Source organism: Megalops cyprinoides, chromosome 20 (genome assembly GCF_013368585.1).
Source record: "Megalops cyprinoides isolate fMegCyp1 chromosome 20, fMegCyp1.pri, whole genome shotgun sequence".
In the NCBI taxonomy this organism is placed as follows: Eukaryota; Metazoa; Chordata; class Actinopteri; order Elopiformes; family Megalopidae; genus Megalops; species Megalops cyprinoides.
Window position 1 is genome coordinate 7,354,921 of NC_050602.1, and position 26,755 is coordinate 7,381,675.

The following is a 26,755-nucleotide window of genomic DNA, read 5'->3' on the forward strand; positions in this document are numbered from 1 at the left end:
AAAAATGGATGTCACTTACTTTCTGCTCAATGATCAAATTTATTTTAATACAAAATGCACCTATAATGTTGAGTTGTGGACAAAAGCAAAACTTCCTTAAGTTCATATTTCTTTTCATTTTTCAGCATCTCTGTACTGTCAACTTCGCAGCATTGAATGATTAATGTAGTCACACCAGTACTTACTCTATTCTTTGGGGTCCTTGACACATAGAATTTTGGCAAACTGTGGTTTTGAGTTGTCACTTATGGTCAGCTATGAGACTTACAACATATTGTGTAGCTCTGCTCAATGGGAAATCATCATTCTGTATGTTCAGCATATTCAGTTTAAAAGGTGTGTTCTGGAAATTCACAATGTAGCTGCCACAGCAAAAGTCTTACATTAATGTGGTGTTGGTGAGTGTGGCATTAAGGCCCATAATCAGTGTACTCACAATGCACTTTGTCTTTTTGAATAACAAATTTAAAAAGCTTTTCAGAAAGCATGTACATTACATAATTCAGTTTGCTGATCCTTAAGATTAAAAACATTTCAAGTTGTTACTCAGTACATGTACAGATAAATGCGGGCCCAAATTTGGTATCTATTTTGTTTATTTTGTTGTTTAGCACTCTTCTTTAGAAATGACAGAAATAACATGAAGTACGATCTAAAGATCCTGCTGTGCTGCTGTGGCAAAAAACAGTGCTCACTAATAATTTTGTTGTTTCTGTATAACATGCTGGGGCACAAAATGTTTGGACAAATATTTGCACAGATTATTAAATTCCTTATGGTGGAGGCCTGCAGATGTTACTTTGTTAACATTTGCCCTAAAACCATGTTTTTGGGGATTTTGCAGGAGCTAACATGTGTTTAAAATGTCAGCACCCCTTGGAGGTACTGGGCGCATTACTGGGAGTGCTTAGGTACCCCTCCAAGTCCAGATCCTTTTCAAACGTGGCATGTGTAAATTACACCCTATTAATTTCCGAAGTATTGGTTTTATGATTTTTTTCGTGCTGCTGAGTCGTGCTGCTCAGTACCCTAATTACAGGACCCCCATTGGTCAGTCCTCAGGGCGCTCAAGAGCCAATCACAGCACGGCTAACAGCATGGCCCAGCCAGGTGACACGCCTTTTGTTTTTAATTATCAAGGTGCTGTTTAAAAACGTTGTCCTCCTTGGCTGTGACACAGTGGGTTCGGAGGGGAGCACAAAGGTAGGGCTCAGCAGACAGAACCCCCCCAGCCTGTACCCTTACAGGCTTCTCACTCTGACAGTTGGTCCTTAACACTCATAGAGGCTCCAGGAGCTGAGAACTTCAGCTGAGTCACAGGTAAGGGCAAGATTCAATGTGACTAAAACTAATATTGATGAGGCTGCAAGTGGTATAAAATGAAATTGGTTTAATATTTGCATCGCTTGTCAGCATTCCTTTGATGATCAATATTTACAGAATCAGTCCTCATGCACTATGGAGAGTTGTAAGTGGTGATAAGAGGGACCGCAAAGCAGGACACCAGTGTTGCAGTTCACTGTCGTTGCTTTTATCAGAATATGTGATAGTATATGAAATGCAAGTTGTATTGGATTAAGGAAACAAATAATGAAATGCAACCATCAGGGAATTCTGTAAACTGCTTCGAATCTTTGACAAAATGTTTAATTCGTGGCTGACTGAGAAGGGGAACTTAGCATGCCTGCCAAACTGGAATGGATAGAGTTAACATATGACAACATTTTAAGATAAAAACTTACAGCAAAAAGATTACAGATTTATGGTATGAGGTAAGGAGGTCATAAGATAATTAACGCTCACTTGGTCATGTGATCATTTCAGTTAAGAGTTGGGTAAATGACACTGACAATTGTATGTCAACGTCACATCATTTCTATTCCACAGATAACATTTTTCCTGCGGAAAAAACAAAACAAAGCAAACATTTTCCAAGAGATACAATTTAATTTGAGATTGAAACCTGCCACCTGCTGTCCAATAGTCATATATATTCTTTTAAATTATGTCAGCACTGCTTCCTGTAAATTATTTACTAATCAAAATCTGAGTTTGAAGTATGACACGTTTGTATTTTTTATGTGCGAGTTTAATAGGATATAAAGTGTATTTTCAATAATTTTGTGAATGTTTGGTAAAAGCCACCCAACTTATTGGTTATTGGTAGGTTTATAGTTCGCTTTATGGTCAGTCTGTCATTCTCCTATTTAAGAAAAACTTTTAAAATGGTAGACATGTGAAATAATAGCGGAAACGCACAAGGACAATGTTAATTGTTTCAATCGGTTGTTGTTAATGTTTAGGCGCTGCCTCTCTCGTGTCGGTCAGATCAGGTTAGTATAAGTGAAAGCAATGGACACTTCGCCGTTAGCTGAATGTATAGCGGTTAACGACCTTGGTGTGTCCAAGCCTTAACTACAGGTCCAATTAAAACAATTCTAAACCGCCATGGCTTTCAAATCATTGAAAACAGACGTCCTGCTTTGAAGTTATATTAACTCCATACGCTAGTGAGAAATATGTGCGACTCAAAGCCATAACGTTCCCTGGTTGGTGCTGAAAGGAGAGCGCCAAAGGTACGGTTGGAGAACGCAGCTGACGCATTTTTTTCTGGAGTCAATCAAAACTGCTGTGATCCAATATTATGTTTGTGGTTACGTTTATTTGAACACCACTTAATGTAATTCCTCTAGGAATAACCTCTAGGAATAAATAAGGCTTACCTACTTGAATGAAACCGTTAGTGTTAAACGTCTTTTTGTTTTTAGAAACCGGGCAAGTTGGAAATGGCGCGAGCAGGAAGACCAGCGTTTTCCTGCATGATCACGGGATTGCTGCTTGCAACGGCGTTATTACCAGGTGAGTCTAATCTTTCCCCCCAATATTTTCCGCCTGATTCAGCCAAACACATGGATATAATAAGCAATATAATTCTTCCGTTAGATTATTTAAATTACAAAATTACACTAATGACATTAGAAATGTTAAAACAATCATAAGCCTCACTTAAACACGTGCGCACACAGCACACTAATACATAAGCGCACGCATAGACGTTTGCATACAAGGCAGTGGTCACACAACAGTAGAGCAGACACACATACTTACACATACACTAGCTATCCATTCTCTAAATACACCCATAAGGCGAAAAGACATATATGTTTAATTAACAACCATGAAGAACATTCTGTAACTAGAAACAAACGTATTCCGGAATTCATCTTCTGTGAAAAACAAGGGAAGATGAAATTACATCCAACATACAGAAGTCCCTACCACCACCATCCCCCCAAAATGTGCAAATTAACACTTCTTGTTGAAAAAGAAAATGCAAAAAGGAAATGAAGGAAAACATTTAATCAACTCATTGTGAGAGAGTGTTCATTGCCTTTAAAATACTAAAGCTCACCACCACCTTTTTTCTTTATTGGACTAATTGACAGAAATAGTCTGCTGTCCAAATGACACCATTTCAAATGGGCCACTATGCTTTCTTTTTAAAGTAGAGCACCTTTCTGACATGTCTTAACCGTACTCTTCCCTGTGCAATAAATGTCTTCAGTGATGGAATCACTGGTGGTGATGCAGGAGCATGGAACATATTTTGCAGCATACTTAATTTTTTTCCCCCTATTTTTTTTACGATGCAGTGGTAATTGTGCCTGCCTTTGGGCACATTGCTGGCTCTTTGTAATTTTATAGTTGTTCCTTCAGTAGGCCTCAGTAGCAGGCATCCCCCACTGACCTGTTCAAAGCGCTGTAATATAGTGTTTGAAGATTAATCTGCACGGCACTGCCTGCATCTGCCCTGACATGGAAAATGCCTGCTGTGCGCTCTAAGGAGCTTATTAGCAGGTAAGCATTTTTCTCAGTTTGAAACGTCCAACATCTGGTACTGACGGATCCTGCTTTTAATGTCCCTCGCAGACTTTCTGGGGGCCGGTCCAGTGGGGGAGCGGCAAAAAGGAGACGGTAAATATACCCCCTTTTTTATTAAATCAGTCACTGTGGACTGCAGAGTAAAATCTCCCCATTTGAACTTACAGTGACTCTTCACTTTGTTGTGGGGTTACTTGTCTGTGGGCACCACTGATATTATTACTGCTTTCCTGACAAAATATACTTGATGTTTGTCAGCCAATAACAGGGCTTTGACAGAAACATACTTCACTTCATGTCTCAGCCTCTGTTAGATAGACCATTCATAGATTATTAAAAAAAATTCATAGATTTATATGATCATTTTTACTACTTAAAAGTCACAAATACACAACGGTGCTCTAGATACCAACTTTAGCCAGAATTTCCATCACCAGAAGATCTGGATTGTTATTGTTTGATTTGGGGACCCATCCCATAAATGAGGCGAGTGTTCCTGTAAATATGCCTCTTACTGTGGGTCACAGTGGGAGATGCTGAGGAAAAGCCTGCCGACTCATCTGCCCTGAAGAAACTGACCCGGAACAGGAGGAATATCAGCTGGTACAGACGACTCCCGGATTTCTGGGACTGGTACAAGCACTTCATGAACACAGGGAACCAGGAGGGGGTGAGTGCATCACTCATCAGCACTGTGTTTTCAGTTCATCAGAACAGCGATTGCAGAACACCAGCGTTGTGATTTTAGTCCACCAGCACCAATTTCAGCATCAGCACAGTGACAAAAGGACATCAGAGCTGTGATGTTAGTCGATAGACACTGTGATGGCAGATGGTCAGCATGGTGATTTTAGTCCACCAGCAGTGCCACTGCAGAACATCAGCACTGCAACTGCCCTCTATCAGCAGGACTGTACTCCAGGGTTCTCCAAAGTGCAGTCCTTTATGAAATGTAGTCCAGCAGATTTTAGGCTACAGTTCTGTATAGTTATGCTCTCTGATTTTTTGTGCAGTTCAATAAAGGGGAGGAAAGGGGATAATTTTAATCCAATTAAACAATGAATTGATGTTATTGTACCTCTGGGGAACTGAAACCTAAGTACCTTTTAGCCTCTAAGGATTAGAGGTAGAGAGTCCTGCTTTTGGCATACAGTTAATCACACAGATGGCGACTGATTACTGATGCCATTTGTGAGTTATTAGAAAATACCAGTACCCATGTGACTGTGCAGTGATCAGCCCTGATAAAGGCATACAAATGGTGGGCTAGAGTGATGCCATGACAACAGACTATATTTCAGAGCATGTAGCCTCCTATGTTTTTACTGTATCTGTTTCTCCTTTTACCTGAAACACTCTGACAATGTGTTACTTTTTTGTGCTTGCATTGTGAAAGGTGCCCCTGCTGGCTTCACAAAAACAGCGAGCGTTTCAGTGTGCTTGACGGCCTGGTGCTGGAAACTTTGACTCATGTATGCTTCTTCGTGTCACCAGGTGGAGGACCTTGACCGTGTGTACCTCGGGTATCTTCAGAACAAACACAGGGTGGACGAGGGGGCTCCTTCCTTCAACCACTACCTCCATCACTTGTCAGAGATTTACAAGGCCTGTGCCGACTCCGACGATCCCGAATGCCTTGCTGAGCACACCAGCAAACCCAAAGCCAAGATTGTGATGCCTAAAGATATCCCTCTGAAGGCCATCTGCGACCCGTTTAGAGATCCCTTCTGCCTGTACGCCAGAATGATGGCCAAAGATCCTGTTGCTGAGCCGGCCCCGGCCCCAGCTCCTGCCAAAGCCCCTGCCCCTGTTGAAAGTCCCATCCCTATCCTGACTCCCCTGCTTCCACTGCCTGGTAAGGCCCCGCTGGGTTATTACTACTATGCCCCGATCCTCAAACCGTTCCTGTCGGCCGAGCAGCGTGCTGAGCTCCTTCGCATCTGCAACCCTACCGACGTCGAGTGCCTGCAGTACCACCTCCGCGCCGCATATGGCTACAGGCCTGCCCCCGGCCCTGCCCCATCTTACGCACACCTTGGCTGCGACCCAACAAAGGACCCCTACTGCCGGCCCAAGCTGGTGGCCAAGGCCCCATCAGGCCTGTACCACCTGTTCCCCACCTGTGACCCTGACCACGACCCTTTCTGCCTGCCGGCCCCGGCTCCTGCTCCCCAGTCTGCTGCCAAGGCCAAGGAGGCCCCCAAGGAACAGAGGTGCAACCCGCTCTTTGACGACAACTGCAATCCCCTGACCGCCATGAAGCTGGCCAGCCTCACCAAGCCCGTTTTAGAGTACACCCCCAAGGACGAGCCCACCCCCAACCTGGCCTGCGACCCTCGCTATGACCCCTACTGCATCCTGGGAGCCGCTGCCGCCCTGATGAAACCACCCCTGCCCCTGCCCCAGGCCCAGACGCGCCACCATCTCGGCATCCGGGGGAAGACGAAGGAGGGTCACGACTGCTACCTGTTCTATGACGAGGAGTGCTACCCCCCGGGCTCCAAGGGCGACGCCCCTGCCGCCTCCACCGCTGAGGGCCCCAAGGCTGATTGCCACCCCTACGACCCCACCTGTGGGAAGTTTGCCGCCCAGGCTGGTGACGCCCCCGCCACTGGCTCTGTCCGAAATGGTGTGATTGAGCCCCACCCCGACTGCGACCCCGAGTATGACTACAACTGCCGCCTGCGCCGGGCTGAGCCCACGGCTGCCGACGAGGCACCCCAGGAGAACAAAGTGACGGAGGAGCACAAGGACGAGCCTGCCCCCCAGGAGGAGGCCCCGGGCCACGACCCCTTCCAGAGTGGGCAGGGGGACCCCTACGCCAGCTACGCAGCACCGGACCACGCCGTCCCCAGCTTCGAAGACTTCCTGAGAGGGTACACAGACCAGTACAACAGATATGACTCCCCCCTGGACCTCCGTGCCTATGCCGGGGGTTACAAGAAGAAGTAAGGACGCATGGCGAACGAGAGAGCAGGAACTGTGCAATGTGTGTGTGACACAAACGCATACACACACGTAGCACGCAAATCACACACTGATCAAAAGACGCCTGGCGGTGTCGTCGAGAACACAGTCCTGTGCTGCAAAAGCAGGAGGCCTGGGCTCTGACGGCCCGTCTGCGTCAGTGAACCCAATCCCTTCAGCCACAATACCTGAAGGCACACCATTGCTGCCGGATGTGTGGGGGGGAACACCCACACAACGAACATTCCCATAGGTCCTCTGGCCTCAAAGGAGACCATGTGAAACCCATCTGTGACCATTAAAAACAATGTCTGTCGTCATGAGCCTTTTAATTCTTGTGAGTTTTTTAAAAAAAATTAGAGATAGAACACTTGAATATGGTTTAATCTGGAACTGCCTGTCTGCAATACATTTTCCTCAGTTGTATATTGTCCACTTAATTTCCTGTTGTGATGGAAGCCTTTCTGATTAATATTTAATTTCATTTTCTCGGCTCTTGCTTAAATTTGCATTTACAAACCTCAAAGACTGCTTTAGTGTTTGTTTGTCATTCATAATGTATGTTAAGATTTTTCTTTTTGAATGTTAGAAATAAAAAGCTTTGAAAAAGATATCAGTCTCTTCTGTATAACAAAGTCATCTTACAGTATATAATATATAGTGTGCAATGGAAGAATGTGGAATCCGAGATATTAGGAATATACTTATCAACATATGTCAACATGTTATATGGCACACATTAAGGCATAATCCATACATCCACTTTCAGATGTCCAATCTGCAGAATTCATTTTATAAAAGGTGTCATATATTCTGTAACATATGATTAAAACTCCAAAAAATAATCAATTATTTATATATATATAAATGTCAAATTAGCCATTGCTTTTCTTCTAGGCTCAATGGTAAAAACAGATCACATACAGATCACAACACAATTACACTAATTAACATTGCATTAAATTTCGCATACGATCATGACAATACTATTGAAGAGCTGATGCCAGATGAACTTTCACTGAGACATTGTCCCTGGGGTAATGCTGAGTGAAATTAAACCTACAGACATTACTGATTCATTCAGTGCCTTGTCAAGATCCTCCCAAAGATATTGGGATTGACCTTGCTGTTTTTAGATGTCTATTGAAAATCTCCATCCACTCTCATTATTATCATTATTATTACACTTTAATGAGCGAGTTTGTGCAGACTAGCTCACCAAGTTTCACAATACAGGTAACAGGACAGTGTATGGGCTGAGATCAAGGAAAATGATTTCCTTCTGCATATCTTCTCAGGTTGTCTAATGGAGCTTGGAAAGAAAATGGCTTCTTGGAAGAGATTCTCAACCGAGCAGATGTGTGGGCTTTGACAGAGAGCCCCACTCTAAATGTAGGCCCTTTCACAAGTCAGAGGTACCAGGCTGGCAGGGAGGTGTACAACACCAGACTGTAGCTCCACACAGCGCAGAAAGGAAACAGGAGCCAGATGTTAAAAGTGCTGCCCCACACATATGTGCCTTTCATGTAGCGGAACAGACATGCCTATTCAGCCCACTAAAAGCGATCTCCAGGGTTCTCAACCTCTGCGGTAAGAGCAGAGTCACAGGACATGAGAAAAACCATTTTGCAGAATCAAAAGAAATGCCTATGCTCAGTGTTCACAGAGGAACACGGGGGATTTTTAGTTAAAAAATAAATATCTGGTTACTGGTTAATGGTTAATTTCATGTTCCTGTGAACAAATACTGTTAATCGTAATGATAAAAAGAAGTCTTAGTTTATGCAACAGTACGATATTCGACAGAAACGCAGGTTTCAACTTAATGCTATATAGAATACTGAAGACCGAAAAGACCGACAAGATCAAATGTGGCAAATATATATATGGACTATGGAGCAGTGCTGAGCGCCTTCGTGAGCGCTCGGGTGCTGACAGTTTTAAAGCGCAGCACGAACTCGAGACAGGGGCCCTAATGATCACCTTCCTCAACTGCACACGTATCTGGAAGCTTAGGGAAGCATTTCCTAATTGCAGGTGTCGCCTAGTAAATTCTGTCCATTCCTCGCGGGTTTTTTTGGGGGTACTTAAAGCTATGGTAACCCGTGGAAAATAAACTTAGATCTTTATAGCTAGCTAGCTAACGATCTAAGAACAGTCCACCAGAGTTTTACATCCGGAAAAATGTAGACGAGATCAGTACCTATTGTACCTTGCGTTACCGAAAGCTTCGTCAGGGTGCAAGTCAATCAAATCGACAATCATTACGTGAGTAGGAACGGGTGTAATATGATCGCAAACACGAAACCTTGCAGGCTGCAAATTTTATTTTGAATTTCAAAATTGGCCTTGATCTGTTTTGGGTTTGCTTTTCGGCATTAGCAGGTTTTGGGAAAACGGTTCATTTGTATTTTAATGCGGATGGTAGAGAAATTGGGAGCATATTGATCAAAGTGGTAATGAGGGACATTGAAGTAGTCTTAAAAGTGAAATCGTGTCGTTTTAATAGGTTCTTGTACTTTTTTTTTCCTGGAAGTCAGAATGGCGAACTTGTGAGCATGCAGATGAAATAACCCAACTATCTGTTAGACTGACTCACTCAATTTCTTATCAACACAAACAGCAACTGCATAATCTAGAGCGCCTTCTTCAGCGCTCGTCAATTAACTAGCTACTTAGCTTCATGAATGACCACTAAAATTTGGTTAGCTTGTTGGCTGGATTCGTAGAGCACAGCCTACTCTAATCCCAAAAAGGGGCAGAGTCATAGTGGGTATACCCTGTCAACCCATAACTGGACTGCATACGTGCCATCCTAATCAGAGATTGCTGTTGCTAGCCTTATATCTATGATACATACTTTTGGAAACTCACTGGTTATATGTATGGATAGTTCACTATATATTTTCTCTCGTCACGTTGACAGTTGGAATCGCAGTAAAATTGTGAGAGGAACAACAGCTGTTGTGTTGAATGTGAGTATGTGAACAGCTAACCAGTAGCAGCTGGCAAGGAAGAAACCTAACAGCCTACAAAGGATTGGCTTGTAGTACGCCAGGCTCTAGTTTGACGCTTAAGAATAAAGGACAACCTTGTATGTGAATACATGGAGTGATGGTGTATTGTGGTAGTATAATCTATCCTATCTGCTATCTGTAATCTATATCTATCTATATATGAGATTACATAACTGGTAATCTTTCCAAGTGTACATGATACATACTAATCAAACACCCCTGATATTAAGTTTTATATAATCAGTATACATTATATTTTGTCTACTGTGGAAAGCAAATGCAACGTACTGTATCACAGTGTCATGAAGCAGTATTCGTAAAGGAAAGTAAGCATGGTGGCAACAGACTGTAGCTGTTTATATGTCTGGGCAATAGACAGAGGACCAAAGGTGGGAGAAGCAAGACAGATATTCAAGGAGAGAAGAGCACTGCAATTTCCTTGGTGTTATGAAGTGGCATCCTTTCCAAATGGACTGGCATCGTTTACTACATGGCCCAGAGCAGTTTGCTAGCTGTCTGGCCAATTGACAGGAGGGACCAACAACTTGCCAAATTCTGAACTTGGCAGATGCTGTGTTTTGACCTCACATGGAGCAAATGACAGTTGCTGTGGTTTATCAGAACCTTGGCACACTGCATTAGAAAGTGGCCAATATCAAATTGCTGGGCTTGGTCGCGGGTTGGCAAGATAATGACAAGTCATGGGATTAAATGCTTTGGCTAGTATTGACAACAGTGAATGACAGAGCCCGACAGCAGGGTATTGGTTTTGATTGACAAGAACAGTGCACTTGTGTGGGGAGCACGACAATTGGTAACATGTTTTCAACATGCATGCTTACTACTTGCATGTTTAAATCATAAATGCTTCCAACTGTTAATATGAAGATCAATTTTGGCGTGTTCTCCATTCATAATTATAAGGGTGGGGCGTAACCTTGTCATGAGATCAAATGTCTACTCAAAGGGTGTAGGCTGGAAATGAAATCTTTCCCAGGAAACTGGCTTGAAGGGCCTTTATAAAGTCATGCTTTGCTGCCACCTACAGCCTAACAAAGCAATAACAGGCAACTTTGAAAGAAATTCTATTCTGAATTCCAAAATCATCAGTAAATTGGTATTATTAAAGATTGCAGTCTGCTCCGATGATGTTCTAATTGGCGTTTGGCTCACTGTAGTGTGCTGGGCAATTTGTAGGGTGAAACACAGCTCCAGCCAGTGAGTGTATCAGGGGATTGTGTTCGCTGCGTCCCAGCACACTGTGTTCAAATGCAGTGGCTGTCCTGGTGAGAGAGCCTAATATATGCTTCTGGCCATTTCAAAAAGAGGCTTGCATAAAGAGGGCAAAAATGGAGAAACAAAAGGCATAAATACCTGAGGATATGTTAAAGCACCTAGAGCTTAGTAAGATAAAGGTAAAAGAAAATTAAGCATGGCTCTCAATGTCCTTCAGGTCCAGCAATACTGACCATCAGCAACTAGGAGCGGAATGACATGTTGACACACTCAGAGTCTTCTTGCTGGTATATTTACAACTGACACAACTATTCCTTGCTCTCAGTCTCCTTTAACTCCAACACAGCCTGAATGATGCTGAGCTCCAGTCTCAATGATACTGAGCTCCAGTCTCATTGCAAGAATCTGGTTCATATTGAAAGCTTTGCTTCTCAGGCTTTGCAAGGGCAGAGCCCTTCTATTTGGTTTGCGACTGGATGAAATACTGTATTCAGAGTGTTTGGCTAGTCTATTGACCAGACTGGACCTACTTCTAATCCCCTGTACAGCCAAACAAACATGCATTGGTAAAGTTATATCACTTTACAATCATGTCTAATATCTGCTGTCAGAAGCTGGTCACATACATTAAAACCATCTACACAGTAACAGCTGTAACACCTTTATTGAGATATGGAGGTTTCATTTATGTGATTTGATGCAGCTATTGGACAGATGGAAACAGCAACAGCTATTAACACAACAAAGCTTGATTTGAGAATTTGCCATTGTGAGAATCTACACAACAAGGCAGGTGTGATAAGAATGTGCTATGCTTCTCTGTAACCATGGTAATCAAAACAAAAATACAGTTATAAAAAACTGAATATGCAATGCAACAACTGGCAGTTTGAAAAGTGGCCAGCATCTAGCTAAAGGGCTTATATGGAACTGGACACTCAAGTGTCGAGGGGTGGGGTAGGAATGGGGCAGTGGCTGCCAGCTAAGCACTACTTGAGGCAGAAGTTACCGTAAGTTCTGATCCAGGACTACATTCCACAACTGTAATTCTAACCTTAACCATTATAAGCTAGATGGCAAAACTGGTACTAGATCAGCACTTGCGGATAAGTTTTGCCTGAAGCCTAAACATTCCTCTATGAAAAATCACTGTTGTTTTATGAGCTACTGAATACCTGTTGGACCAAATCTTAACAAGGCTAAATGCACTGGTGTGCTTCCCCCACGGCTCTTAGTCAAACATTTATCTCTTTTTTCCATTCAGTTTAATTAATTTCAAGCACAAATTATACATAATACACTTATAATATAGCACATAATCACCTTCCACTTAAATATCATACACACAAACAATGTTAGAAGACAAAGAACACTGTTTGAAGATTATGTTCAGGGCTGTTTAGATAGAAAGCACACAGAATGTTAAGAAGCCATTTGAAAACGATGACATGCCTCACTAAGATTAACGCCTCCGTCGGCTTTCTGGGATGTCGGGGTACAGGAGGAATCCGGAGAAGGTGGAGTCATTGGTGTTATCGGCATATATCCCTCCGTGCTTGTCCTCTCCAAAGACCTGCAGCCAGACCTCGTCCCCAGCTTCCAGGCGTAGGATGATGGAGCCGGAGGCCTGGTCCAGGTTGTTCTCCTGGAACTGGTCGAAGGTGAACATGAGGGCCTTGTCGTTCCTGTACAGGCCGACCCGGGCGTCCTTGGGGTAGACGGTCAGGTGGTAGGTGAAGAAGTAGGCGCCGGGGATGGCACAACGGAACTTGCCGCTGACGTCGTCATAGTGCCGCTGCTCGTTGTGGAAGATCTTGCTGAAGCGGATGGGCACCTCGGTGGCGCCCACGGGGCTGACCAGGCCCACGCTGAAGGCCGAGTGGTACGCCAGGGCGCTCTCGCCCCGCTCGCCCTTCAGCCCCGGGTTGCCCGGGAAACCCCGAGGCCCTGGGGGGCCGTCGTCCCCTTTCGCGCCCGGCTCTCCCTTCTCCCCGGGTTCACCTGCACTCACACACACAGACCCATGAGTAGAGATGTGAGCCTCTCTCCCCTATTAAGATAAAAACACAGGAATAAAAATCACGCTGTCTCACCTCTATCTCCTTTCTCGCCTTTCGGACCGTCGTGCCCGTCTCTGCCGTCCCGCCCCGGGTGTCCACTATGCCCCGGGGTGCCCGGTACCCCTCCCATCCACCTGGCGCAGGGCTCCCTACCATCAGGCTTGCCGACGTCTGTCACGGGCCCCTCCGGCTCCGCCACCTCCTCTGCCTCGGCCTGAGTAAGGCCCAGCCGCCCTGCCAGCAGCAGGCTGAGCACCAGTGTCCACAGGAGATTCATGGTGACTGACCTTTGACCTCTGCAACTGCAGGGAGAGTGGACACCCTTCACATCTCCTCTGCTTGGTATTTCATTCAATAATAAAATGTGTAAATCTGGGTGATTGACAGTAGAGTGAGGAGAAGAATGGACTGGACAGATTGAGGGGGAGTTTGAGGGACTTGCACTGCCGCTGTGAGTTATGACAATACAACAGAAATAATGAGCAAGAAGATGGATCACTATTACTCATACAGTGTTTAGTTACAGTGATGGTTTCTTGAAAGATTGCCAAATCTATAAATAAGTCTTTGAGCAAACAAGGTTGTACTGTACAATAACAGCATTCAGTACACAATAACTCAATAAGATGCTTTCCTAGGGGAGTAGGGAGAACATTCAATTAAGCTAGTCCCCTCAAGCAAGTTGGGGTACCAAAAGTAATAAAATAAAAGAAAGACAACTACATTTCCTATATTTCCTATATAGCCTTCCTTATGAAGGCTATTGAACATCTTCACAGCACTCGCTATGTGAAGAGGGCCAAGAACATCATAAAAGACATTACACACCCTGGACACCATCTGTTTAAGCCCCTCAGGCAGGTGCTTCAGAACAATCCGCACACGTACAAATAGACTGAAAAACAGTTTCTTCTCAAAAGGTGTGACACTATTGAACTCAGATATCTGTGCTGCTATCATTGGAGTATGTGCAATATTTATCTATCTATTTACTTACTTGGAGTATGTGCAGTACTTACACCACACCTTTACTGCACCTTTGCTGCTGGTGCCTTTACACCCTCGTTAGTAGTATTTATCGTTAATTGTATTTTATACGTTATATTGTTTATATTTTGTACTTACTTGTTTAGATTTTGTACTTTTTTATTGACAATATTTTATATTTCTTATTTCTTTGTAAATGTGTGTGAGGACTAAATATAAATACACCGTTGGAGGTTGACACAATTACAATTTCGTTGTGCTTGCAATAAAGTTCTTGAATCTTGTTTTGAGAAGTTTTTGCCATCTTTTGCAGTCTTTGATCCCTTTTCTTTTCATATTTAAAGAAATTTTCTTAAACTGAAAACCCAATTGTTAGTTTACAAAACAGGCCATGTATCTGAGAATTGTGGTTACTGGAAGTGGATAACTTTCCGTGTTAGTGTGTCATAAGAGTAAGATTTTCACGTGGAGTTCATGTGGAGCTGTTTTTGAATCCTGCAGTAATCATATCTGTGTCACCCCTTTGATTTCAGTGGCTTCTTGTATACATACGTTGATTATGAAAACTTTTAAAAGCAGATTTGACAAACTGTTGAAACATGCAACGAGATACAGTAGAGGTGCAGCGACCTGAAACAAACACTTATGCCAGCACCCTTTACTTATTACAGGAAGATCTTTCTGATCCACAGTACAATAAAAATGGCTACACCTTCCCATTTCTGTCTTTCCCTGTCCTTTGAGCAGATATCAAAGTGACTGACAGGAAAATAACACATAAATTATAATTGTGGAGTACACATTAATATTATGACCCTTTTCTAGATATAGGTATCTTTGCATGAATTATCAATGGAGTAGGCTAACCCTTTCTGCCTTTTTCTTTGGTGTGACCATTTCAGAGATTTTTATGGTGGTTCTCTTTTTGGGCCTGTGACTTAAAATCTTTTGGGTCCAACTGCATCATTATGCATCAGATAAGTGGCTTGCCTTATTCTAACTAACCCTATTGTAAATCATTCATAAAAACAAATAAACAGAATCAGCCATAACACATTAACCATAGCTTCCACTGGAATATGACGTAATGACAATTAACTCTCCTTGAACCTTAAGCATGGTCTTGGGTGAACTGGATGAACACACATCCTACCAAAAAAAAAAAGTTTTTTTTTTTTTATGAATTATGAGCTGCAGACTGAAAACCAGCTGTATGGGAGTGCCAAATGTAAAGTATAGCAGATATTCAGGTGAGTTTTTTATTTTCAGATCTAGGACTTTACTCTGGGGTTTAGAATAAATCTCATAGTTTTTTCTTTCTTAAATTTAAATAATGCCCTCAATATATATTTCAAAACATGCCCTCATATATAAATTTAAAATAATGATGTCATTGCTAGTACACAACAAACACACCTTTGAAAGTGATATTAAAAATATTGATCTGTTTTTTTGATCTGTCCAAGTCAATATAATTCAAGGTCAATGTCGAAGGTCACAATCCTTTGTCTTTTTTACGGTATGCATATTAAAGGCATTTTTCTCTGGGATGGTGCTGGTAGAAAATCTTTTTCTCCTCAAAAATGATGAATAGGCTACTTTTTAGGTGTTATAAACCTTTTACAAACAGCAATCATATCTATATCTGCAAGATCGTCTGCAAAGTAGAAGCCCCCCCTGTCCGTCAGAACTCGATTTAGCCTGAGAGCTGCTCATTAAGTAAACATTATGTTATTTTTAAACAGATGACTGCTGTGAACTATAACATTCACTACAGGGTACTGAGGTTAAAGTGAAGGTGAGCTAATTAACCAAGAAACATCAGCTGTCATCAAAATTGGAGAAACAGTGAATATTGAAGTCCCTTCCCATAAGGTTATTCTTTAATCAGGGTCAGGATAGACAGTGTGCATTAAAGTTTTGGCAAAGCCACCTACCCACAAATACCATATAATTGCACAGGAAGAAGCATGAAAACTCTCTTTAGCTACCTTCAAAGCACATTGACCTGTATTAATGACATGTATTTTTCCCTGTGTCCGTGCTATAATTAAAACACAATATTCCCATTTCTGACATAAAACATGGTTTATAGCACCTTGCATAGATGTCCCATCAGATCACCTGAGAATGCACTTGTCTTACAGGCCATTGTTTACAGGCCAATGGTGGTTTGACATAATCCTGAAAGGAGTCCTCCAGGACAAAGGAGAGAGGGAGACCCTCTTACCTGCTCTCCGCTCGTGTGCGTCCAGCGGCGCAGGATACGAGCCTCCAGTCAGCAGCAAGTCAGTGGCGTGCAGTGAATGTCCTTGCGGGCCATCCAAACCCCTCGCCACCGCCCCGTCCTCCATGCTATATTTAACCCCGCCCGAAAGGAATTACGCCCCACTCACACGGAGGCCACTCGCTGTCCACCCGCGCGGCTGTGTCCTCCTTTGGTTGCAGCCAACCACAGGCCTGCCAGCCTGCTCACGTTTTAATGGGCAAGGGACACCATTTACAGCGACGCCCTTTCCTCACACCACCTCATTAGTGTGTCTTGGGAGTGACAGAGAAGGAGTGGTTGTGTTACATGGATCAACAGATGACAAATAGTCCATTCACAAAAAGGAAATGATTGTTAGACATCAGTGCTTGTAAAATACATGAAAAATACTCTGTAAAATGTCAGTGGTTTTGGATAAGGACTTCTTCAAGGCAAATAAGTACTGCAAACAAAAAGATGCATGCATTTACATTACAGGCTTCTGAAGATGTATCACAAGAGCATTTGGACATCAAAGAGGATAGCAGAGGGACAGACATGACTAACAGCACTGAAGCAGCTGAGAAAGCCTCAGGATGGCTGTGGATGAGGAAGTGTGCTCCATGAGTGACAGCTAAATGCTAGTTGGACACAAGCTGAAGTCTGATCAGCCTCAGCTGGGTCACCTGGGTGAAGGTGTATGATCTTGAAAGGCCAAAAACTGCGGAAGTCCACTGGCTACATCCCTTATATGTGCCCAAAAGCGCAGAGAGATGTATAATACCAATTTACCGTGCATGCCATGTTAATCTTTTAATATACTGTGGATGAGAGTATCTAAAAATACATGAATTTGTTCTTCTGTTACATTAATACATGATATTACATTATATCAAAACTACAAAATGTGATGGCTTCTGGAATTGTTTTTGAACCCAGGCATCAAGTAATTTCAATTTCACAGGCAATCATTGATGAAACAGCAGCTGAACTGGCTCAAAGAGAGCCAGATGAACACTTTGACAACACTGATTTTCATGGGAAGCATGAGGTGGTAATTTAACACTAATAGAAACAGATTACTGCAATAGGTTATCAAGTTCACTGTAATAAAAATGTTCATATATCTTCTTGAAGTAAGCTCTTCCCTTAAGTTGATTAAAGTATGTCGTCTTTATCTCTGATTCATCCCGATATTTGCTGGCTCAAACACATGCCCATAACACAGCTTGAGTGATGATGCTGGTCCTCACAAAAAACTTGGCAGATAATTTTGGCTTTCGCTTGTTCAGTGTGACAGTTGCCTGTGGCTGTGATCTGGGTATTTGCCAGTTCAAACCATAAATTTCCTGTAGTGTGAGATCGGTTTTACAAATAGCGCACATCAGTCAATGGCATGCTTAACCACTAAGGCAGTCACACCTGACCCCAACTCAACAGGCACTTAAAGTATAAAGCTCAGCAGCAAACCAAGGACAGAGAAAAAAATCATACAAGTGGTATATAAAGGAAGACAGGGGGCTATTAAGGATCAGCCAATACACAAATCACAAGTTGCATTTAGGTATCATGGAACAATCTTTATAACCACAAAGTAAGAAAGAGACTAAGCTTTCAAGGTCAGTATGACAAATATTCCACTATAACACTACATCCAAGTCAGCTCAAGTCCAAACAGAGTACACCATGTGAACACAAAATAGCAGACAATACCCTTACGTTTTCACATATGTAATTTCCCTTTACACTATACTAGACTGATAAAAATATTTGGGATTATAATGTGTTCGGGCACCTTTGTCAGTAAACAATGGAGGGTAATACTACTTATGTGGAGTCCAAGAGTGCCCAATAGGATGCTGTGCACAAGGTGGAAGACTTTCACATATGCTTTTTAGTATAACAGTTTCACCTAAATTGAGACTAATTAATAAAGCACCACTAGGACATTTTAACAACATTGATCACATTCCCAAATAGGAATCATCAATAGAAAAGCTTTACTTAAACTGGTTCATGTAGGTGATAAAAAAGACACAATGGCAACCATAATGCTGCTTCAAGCAACATTGATTTTATCTCCACATAGGGACTGTCAGTTTAACAGAGACAAATGGACTCACTGTCAACATCCCTTTGGAACCAGATCTGCCCCAGATATCCAGGAAAGCTGTATGTCAAATTTGGCTGCAAAAACCTGAAAGAAACCAAGCTAAATTCCTTCCGATGCCAGTGTAGAATGCCAGAGTTTTTATGCCTCCTGTGGGATGTGTCCCAAAACAAATGTGAATACATCATTATAATTGTAAAAATAAGAATGATAGTCACATGGGGGGAGAGATGGGAGAGGTTGAGATAAAAGAATAAACCTTCAATAGGTGTTTTTGGCTACTGTTTTAGTATATTGAGGTGTACTTTCAGGTATATCATCTGGGGAAACCTACTGGCTCATACTGACTGCTCTGTACACCATGCTGACTGTCACAGAAAAGCATGGGCCTGTCTGGAATGAACCTGTCACCCACTTCCTCTCTGAGGAAGTCGGGAAGAATGTAAAAATCTAAAAGGCTGTCAACAAATTTGGTGCTGCATCCAATTTTGAGAACAGAAGTCGCAGTCTCAGCAGAGAGGAGCTGGCGTGTCAGCTGAAAGCACGGGTCCCACTCTGAATCATAATAGCGAGGGATGGAGCATTCTCAGGGAAGGACTAGGACAATTATTTCCCGATACATTTCCTGGAGGAACAGCTGGCACCATTTAAGATGCATGCTGTTGTAATGTACTCAGGGTCTTTGGGAAACTCAGCGCCGGGGGCAGAAGTAGGTAATTTGGCAAGACAAACAAACATGCAGGCTGCAAGGTATACTGTAGTATAAGGGGGTGACACTTCTTAGTGGGAATGCATACACCTCTAATAAAGTAACTAATATGTACTGTATAGCTGCTAATTAATGATTTACAACAACATGATTGTCATCTAACTGCTGAATGTCAGATGGCATTTTTGGTTGGATTTTGTGTTTTTTGTCTACTGGACGTCAGCACCTTTCTAAATTAAAGAATAATCCAACACTGGCAAAGCAAAACCCCTTTTTCGTTCATTATAAAAATACTGACAAAAAACTGATCTTTGAACCTTAATTTTAAATAAACACTCACAGAGAAGCATCTTTAAACCTGTATCCTGGTTTTGAGGTAATTTTTTTCTGTAAAAAAAAAAAAAAACTGATGTAATCTAATGTGATCCAATAGAATGTAATGCAACATTCCTACTGGTAATTTTGAGAATGTTCATGTGACCTGTTAATCATGGCCCTGTTAATCCTCACTTTGACTATAACTCTGATCAGACATAATTCACTCACTCTGTGAGCTTGTTCTTTCAGATGGGCACGATGATGCTCTCTGGTTCAACGCTGTCAGACCTGAAGGCCTAAGTACTGACGTGGGAAACAAAACAACTCTTCAGACAGTTAACTCCCAGGCACATACTGCTAGAGCCAATTGTAATGACCCTGGCTGAAGTTTCAATCTCGAGTTTAAACGGCAGCCCCGATGTGACCAGAGGGTGGCACTGTTTTACCACTTTACCGTGGGAAGATACTGCAGTCTAGTTTCCATGAAACTGAGGGGGCAGTTTCACCCGTACTGGGTTCAGGCTACTTTGCTGTCACAGTGGGGTGTCGGTCAGGACACAGGAGTCAGGTTCCAGGTTCAGTTGTTTATTGGGGATTTTGAATGGATGGATACAAGGGTTTGTGGTGTATGGGTGTGTGGTTCCTTTGGCACAGACGCACACAACAACAGCACAATGTTTGGTCCCCAAAGGCTTGGTCTCCCCAGTTCTTCACCTCCCAGATATTGTTGTGGTACTGAGGTGGGGGAGGTCACTACCACCTTTATCTTGTCCCGTATCCCCGGCCCTATTGAGGCCCTGATTGGTGGCCAAAGGATACGGGCAGGTCCGAGGGCAAATGGTGACCTGGGGGCCGTCCTTGGGGGTGCGCCTGTGCCTCGAGTTCCCTGTGGGGGTCCTGCTGATAAGGGGAGCAGCAGGACCGGTTTGGCCAGGTTTCAGCTGAGTCGTAAACAAGTGCCTGTGAGAGATGGGGGTGGTGCGCAAACAAAGACAAAGACCAAGACAGAGACATAAACATGTGGCCCTTTTCTACATTCCATGACAGTAAAATTTGATGAAAAGTGAACATATCTCCTTTTATGTACTTTAACAGGAAACTATGGCTGTCCTTTGATTCAAAATTCTCAATATAATTATCATTTAACATGCGTACCTACTTGTAACAGGTTATTTTTCTGGGAAAAAGTGATTATGTAAAAGTGAAAACTCTGGTGGAGTTGTTTTATCATAAGTAACACAGACTAGAGAGTAAATGGCCCCTACTAGGATGACTGGGGAGTGCTAGGTACATCCAACCAAGCATCTTCCTTGCATTACATCTTAACCTTTGCCTTTAAAAGCTCGTATCTCTAGTTTCAAAGGTTTCTCATGATCACCCTTTTGAAAAGATTAGCGTGCAAGTTCCTGTTGTCATGTAGCTCTCTGACCTCTGTCATTACTACTAAAATGTCTACAACAAGCAGTGCACATGGGAAATTACCACCCCTGATGTGCAAAAGGATCATGATCAAAAGGCTCAACTGAGCAAAGGACTATGACATCTACACCTTTGGTAAGATGATGCTGGGTGGGTCGTCACAGTACAGCTGCACATGACGCTTGTCCCTTTTCAGACGTCCTACTGGTTGGTGTTAGCTGTAATTGCTGCCTTTTTAGTTATTCTCAGTTGCTCTGAGAAGTTTTCAAAAGGTGACAAAGCATAAAACACAAAAAACAGAACTCTCCGGTTCAGCAGCAAATCCTCCAGCATGTACACAGCTCAAGCTTTCAATCCAATTTGAGAAGTAATAATCAAAAGAAAAAACGAACCAAATCACAAAATCTTGCCAGTTTTATTTGTCAAACTAAACAACACGAATGTAACCTTGACAGAAGTTGTAATCAAACAATAAATAAATCCAAAGTAATCTCAGAACACCAACATGTTTTCCATCTGAAAATGACTGAAGGGCATTTCAGAGAAAGTGAATGGGAACAATACCAATATAAACAAACTATAAACAAGCTCTAGTTATTATCCAAACTGCAAACTGTTCTGTCCTCATTTCTCCTAAATGATACCAAATAGATTTCGGTAGATATGAATTTCCACACAATCAAAGCCTTAAGGTTGCTGTTGCTGTGGGTGTAGCAGTACTTATATTTGGCTTGGAGTCTGATGAAAGAATTGCGCCAAGCCAAGGGCCAAGGTTGATGACTCCACCCCATTTGAACATCATAAACAGGAAAAAAGGTGAAGATGGGGTGGAGGAAAGATGCTGTAAACAGGAAGTGGAAGTGGTGAATGGGATACTTGTGGATGGGATTGGTTTGTTAATTGCATAGGAGCTATATGAAAATTCTCCTCCCAAATCTTCATTTGGAACTTCAAACTCTGCATTTCTTCTTAGTACAAATTTCATATATTTGCATATATCACAAACACACTACTATACACAGTTTTTCAGCAACCACTGTAATACTTCCCATACATTATGCAGTGTTATCTAATACTGTGTGCACTTAACTTACAGGTTCTCAGTGCAGAATGTTCAGGCAAGGTAACAGCTGACATCCATGCTGTAACCTTGGTGTCCAGCTGCTGCCAATCACAAGCCTTGGTTTATGACATTTTTGGGGAAGTGAGAATTTAATAAAAATTAAATGGTCTGAACCCAGAGGTCTCAGAAATTAATGCCCTTGTTTATCATCCGGCTCTCTGAATACCAAACACAAATGAAGCCAATTATTAAAACCCCTCACTTAACCAACATAAAAAATAATTTAAAAATGTAATTTAATAATTATTATATAAATTATCAATTAAATCACTGAATTTGTTGATAGGAAATGAGCAGTCTGGTGGATCAGCCTTTGCCAGAAATATACAATCACAACTGGAATAAATTAAAAAGGTTTATTGAGCAGTTACACTAAAACAAAGGCAAAATTCAGAGTCTGGGCTACAGACCCGGTCCACTACCTTAACAGACATTAAATTACATAAAGACATTAACAAAACAAGAACATGGATGGATCACAGAATGGATGAAGGAATGCATGAAGAGAAAATTACCCAAGCCAATAGTTTATCTCTCCCGAGGAAGAACACAGGAACCACTCACTGTAGCAGCAAAACTCCAAAAGGAAAAATCCTAAAAGTTGCAGGAGAAACTGAGTGGATTGAGCGGAGCGCAAGCAAAAACTGAGCCAAGCTGTGCAGACAAAAACTGAGCCATGAACAGAGCACAGGCAAAAACTGAGCGTATTGGATGACTGAGCGGATGACTGAGCATCGAGGCCTGTTCTAGGCCTGACTTAAGAAGAAGCTCTCTCCACCTCCCTGAGCCACGCATAATTAATGTTATGGTGGGCGTGTGCCTGAAAGTTTCTTCTTGACTTAATTTTGTGCTTTAGACCCAAACATCTGAAATACCAGATATATTTTTGAGATTCTCATTTTTACATTCAGCTCTTCATGAGCATCACAATGACACCAAACATTAATAGGCATGGGTTGAGAGGAGAGAGTTGGCCGAATGGAACTGGCAAAATGGTGGTTTTGCTGCTATATTGAGAAATATACGTTATCACACAGCATTGGGTTTTCCAACATTTTTCCCACGACATGAGGGTACAATTAACTGTGGGGTATAAAAGGGTAGGTGATCCGATGTAGATACACAGAAAGAAACACACACATATATATATATACACACACACACACACACACACTGATTGTGCTCAGGGAGGGGAGAACAGGGGGAAAAGGCAACCCTCTACAGTTGTGGTCTATCTGGATGTTACTGTTTTTAAGAAGTAACTTTAAGATTGGCTGAAAAGGCAGAGTTATTTAATATTATATTAGAAGTATTTGGCACCTGAACCTCTTTCAGATTAAACCAAACATGACTGTTTAGTCAAGGATTCTACATCTGAGGGGCAGATTAATGCTTACCAATACACAAAGCAGGTGTACCACGCCCTACTTCTGCTTTTATCTGGTAAAATCAAATGTGAATCCAAACAGGCAATCATTAGTTTGAGGTTTTAAGTATCTGACTGGGTTTTAGGTAACTTCTTGCAATCTTAAAGCAATGGCTGCTTATTTTAAACAGGTACTTAACCTGTGGTAACTGATTTAGGGGTATTTATGGTGGTAGGCCATTTGCCCTCTTGCCTGCTGTGTGTGTGTATTTGTTGACTTATCTTATCTGCCTTTAGTCTGGTCCTGAGTAATGAAAGGAATCATAAAAACCAAAACCATCAAAAAAAAAGAACTATAAAATGCATCGTACTCTCCTGACAACATGGTCAGTTTTTGTTGCTCTGACTTTGTTTCAGATCACGTCACAGTATGCCCTTGGTAAATGACCACACCAACAACCATGATTTCAGTGGCTATTTTACATTTAGCAGATGATCTTATCCAAAATGACTTATAAAGGTGCATGCAACAGGGTGAGGCAATCAGATGCACAGATACTGAAATATTAATGCCATGCTTGAAATGCCACAGGTCTCTGTCATGACAATGTGCTGAGAGCTGAACTTAAGCTGCTGCAAATGCTTGAGCTGGCACCAGGACTGTATATTTAACGTGTAAATTGCAATTACTGCTCGTTCCACACATCTTTTGCACTGTAATTATTATAAATGCCATTCCACTGCATGTTCATAAGAAGAATGGCTGCTAGCTGTAACAATACACTAATAAGTGAACATTTTGCCCAAACAACAATTACTATTTGAAAAAAGGACAGTGGTATTTAAGCAACTGAACTGATGATTACGAATGTTGGGTGAAAATTTGACAGCTCAATTGGATGTTAGTCTTACAATTGTCACAATTTGTTTTGAAAAGTATACCAAAGCAGTCTGGAAAAAGCTAATAATGAGTTACCTCATGATGTTGTCTTCATTATGGGTTATACTTAGTGCAACACAAAGGACTATGGGAGGAAAGAGTTTTGAGACTGGCAGCAGACAGGAAAGAAATGTTCACTTGTTTATCATAATTCACACAACAAATGAATAATTTATGTCTCGTTTAATGTTTATTATGTAAGTCTGTCTATGCATGCGTAAGGGTATGTTCCTGTTTGTGTGTGGGCACCTCCTTCTCTCTCTTATGAAGATCATTTCACAGTTGCAGAGGATGACTTTTATGATATTTTATGATATGATATTATTTGGTGTGACTGATTATTTATGTGTTAAATCTGTATGCCCTCTTAATCAGTGCTGTCTTTTTGAAGGGGGTGGCTGGAGCTAACAAGATTCATATTTAAAAAGATTAAACCACGGGATGTCTGGCAGATGTTGTCTTTTATTCTTTCTGTTCCCTGAGAAAGGTCATCCCATAGCTCTCACTGCTTTCAGGACATGCAGAATAGAGAAGTTTTCAGGTTTTAGTTTAGAAAACTAATTGCAAAAGGCCACAACTTTAAAGAAAAAATAATGGTGCAGTGCTCAAAAGTGTCTGTGCATTCCACTTATAAAGATTTCAAAATGTCTAAGTGCTCTTATACCTGTGATACAGTTTCACAAGGGTACAGGACAGCTTAAACAGAGAAACTTGGAGAAACTGACTTTTTGGGGGCACATTACAAAGCTGTCATTTAGCAGACACCCTTATCCAGAGTAACTTCACATACATATAGTAAACAATTTTATCAATTTGTACAGCCTAACATTTACTGAGGCAATTGTGGGTTAAGTACTTTGCAACAGCACAACAGCAGCAACCTTTTGGTTGGGAGCCCCTATGGTCTGACTGTACTAACTTGTTTCAGCTCTTTGCTTATAGCCTCATCAGTCTGCATCTCGACAGCTAAGACGTTTTTTTTTATTTTTTATTGTTTTAGACAATGCTTTACTGCTGTACCTTACTTAGGCCTTAACTTAACTGAACCTTAACTGAATACTCCTAAACTCTGTTTTCCTTAAAAAAATGGTTTAACGCATTTGTGTCTCTCCCAGCTAGCTTGTACCTTGTCTAGCCAACTATTGAAACTTGGTCATGCAGCACTGCTAATATTGTGAGTCCATGTATGGCTTTCACTTGTGTTGTACTCTGCCTCACCTGTAAATCACTTTGGATAAAAGTGTCTGCCAAATGAATAAATGTAAATGTAAATGAGTACAACACAACAGCATTTTTCTGTGGACTGCTTTTCATGACCAGGATAAAAAACTACTGCCAATATCATTCCTTGTAAGGGACTTGGTCATTGATTTGCCATGCATACCTAAACACTTTCCACAGGAGGAAGTTTCAGAAAAAAGTTGTGAACTCAAAGTAATGTTGCTGCTCCCAGCTGAATAACCATCTAGGACCTAGATTCTAGGTAATTGCGAAGGTACAGTAATCCTTTTTCAAAGAGAAGCACTCGGTGCTCTTTGCTTGTTGAATTATTACCCTGTTGGTCAGTTTCTAACACTGCAGCAGACAGCAAAAATGCACTGTAATGTATGTGACAGCAGGGGCTTTCTGAGTAACAGGGGAAATAAAGGTTTAAAAACAGCTGGAGGCTTACCAGCAGGATGGACTCAGGTTGCATAGATACACATCTCAGCTGTGTAGTCCGTTTTCCTTATAGCACCTGGCAGGACTAACCTGCTCATTGAGCAAGACAGACTTTGTTGAGAGTGTGTTTTCCTGATAGGAATTTGGTCAGTGTAAGCTGTTGTAAATTGTGGTTGGTATTAAAGATGTGAGTGGGTATTTCGGAGCACCAGTTCTGGGAAAAGGATTAGGGCAGAATCACAAATACCTTGAGGAAAGATTCTTCCAAATTTTGAAAAAACACACAAGTCACAGAATGCCATCAATGCTTAACAGCATGTTAATAATCAAACAGCCAAATTCAAAATGCCAGGCCTTGCCTAACCAAGTGAAATGTTGATGACTGTCATGCAATGAAAAAATCATTTTGAAAATTATGGATGATATATGATACATACATACACATGCGCGTGTGACAAGGATAGGCTATCTAAATGGTATGTTTTCTGAAAAGAGAAAATACACGTGCACACACACACACACACACACACACACACACACACATTTCTTTTCAGAAAACATGCCATTCATCATTAGATAGCCTATTCTTGTCATGTTCGTACTATTAATTCTGCTGCTAGACTATGCCTGTAACTCCACTTAATACTGCCAACAGATTGTGATCACAGAGGGACTCTTCATGAATCTACATGTACAGTCAGGACTGATAAT

General features: G+C 41.9%; 2 protein-coding genes across 2 annotated transcripts; one reads left to right on the plus strand and one right to left on the minus strand.

The window, feature by feature from the left end:
* The first annotated feature begins 989 nt into the window (after positions 1–989).
* On the plus strand, positions 990–6,834 carry and2 (actinodin2). The gene is given in 5 exon segments (XM_036554887.1): positions 990–1,110; positions 2,769–2,859; positions 3,845–3,975; positions 4,416–4,552; positions 5,377–6,834. Coding segments are annotated over 5 exon segments (1,938 nt in total).
* Positions 6,835–11,747: 4,913 nt separating this feature from the next.
* On the minus strand, positions 11,748–16,438 carry adipoqa (adiponectin, C1Q and collagen domain containing, a; the record flags this gene model as incomplete). Its single annotated transcript, XM_036554888.1, has 3 exons — positions 11,748–13,103; positions 13,196–13,410; positions 16,380–16,438. Coding segments are annotated over 3 exons (813 nt in total), but the record flags the coding sequence as incomplete, so codon positions are not given.
* Between the last annotated feature and the right edge of the window lie 10,317 nt (positions 16,439–26,755).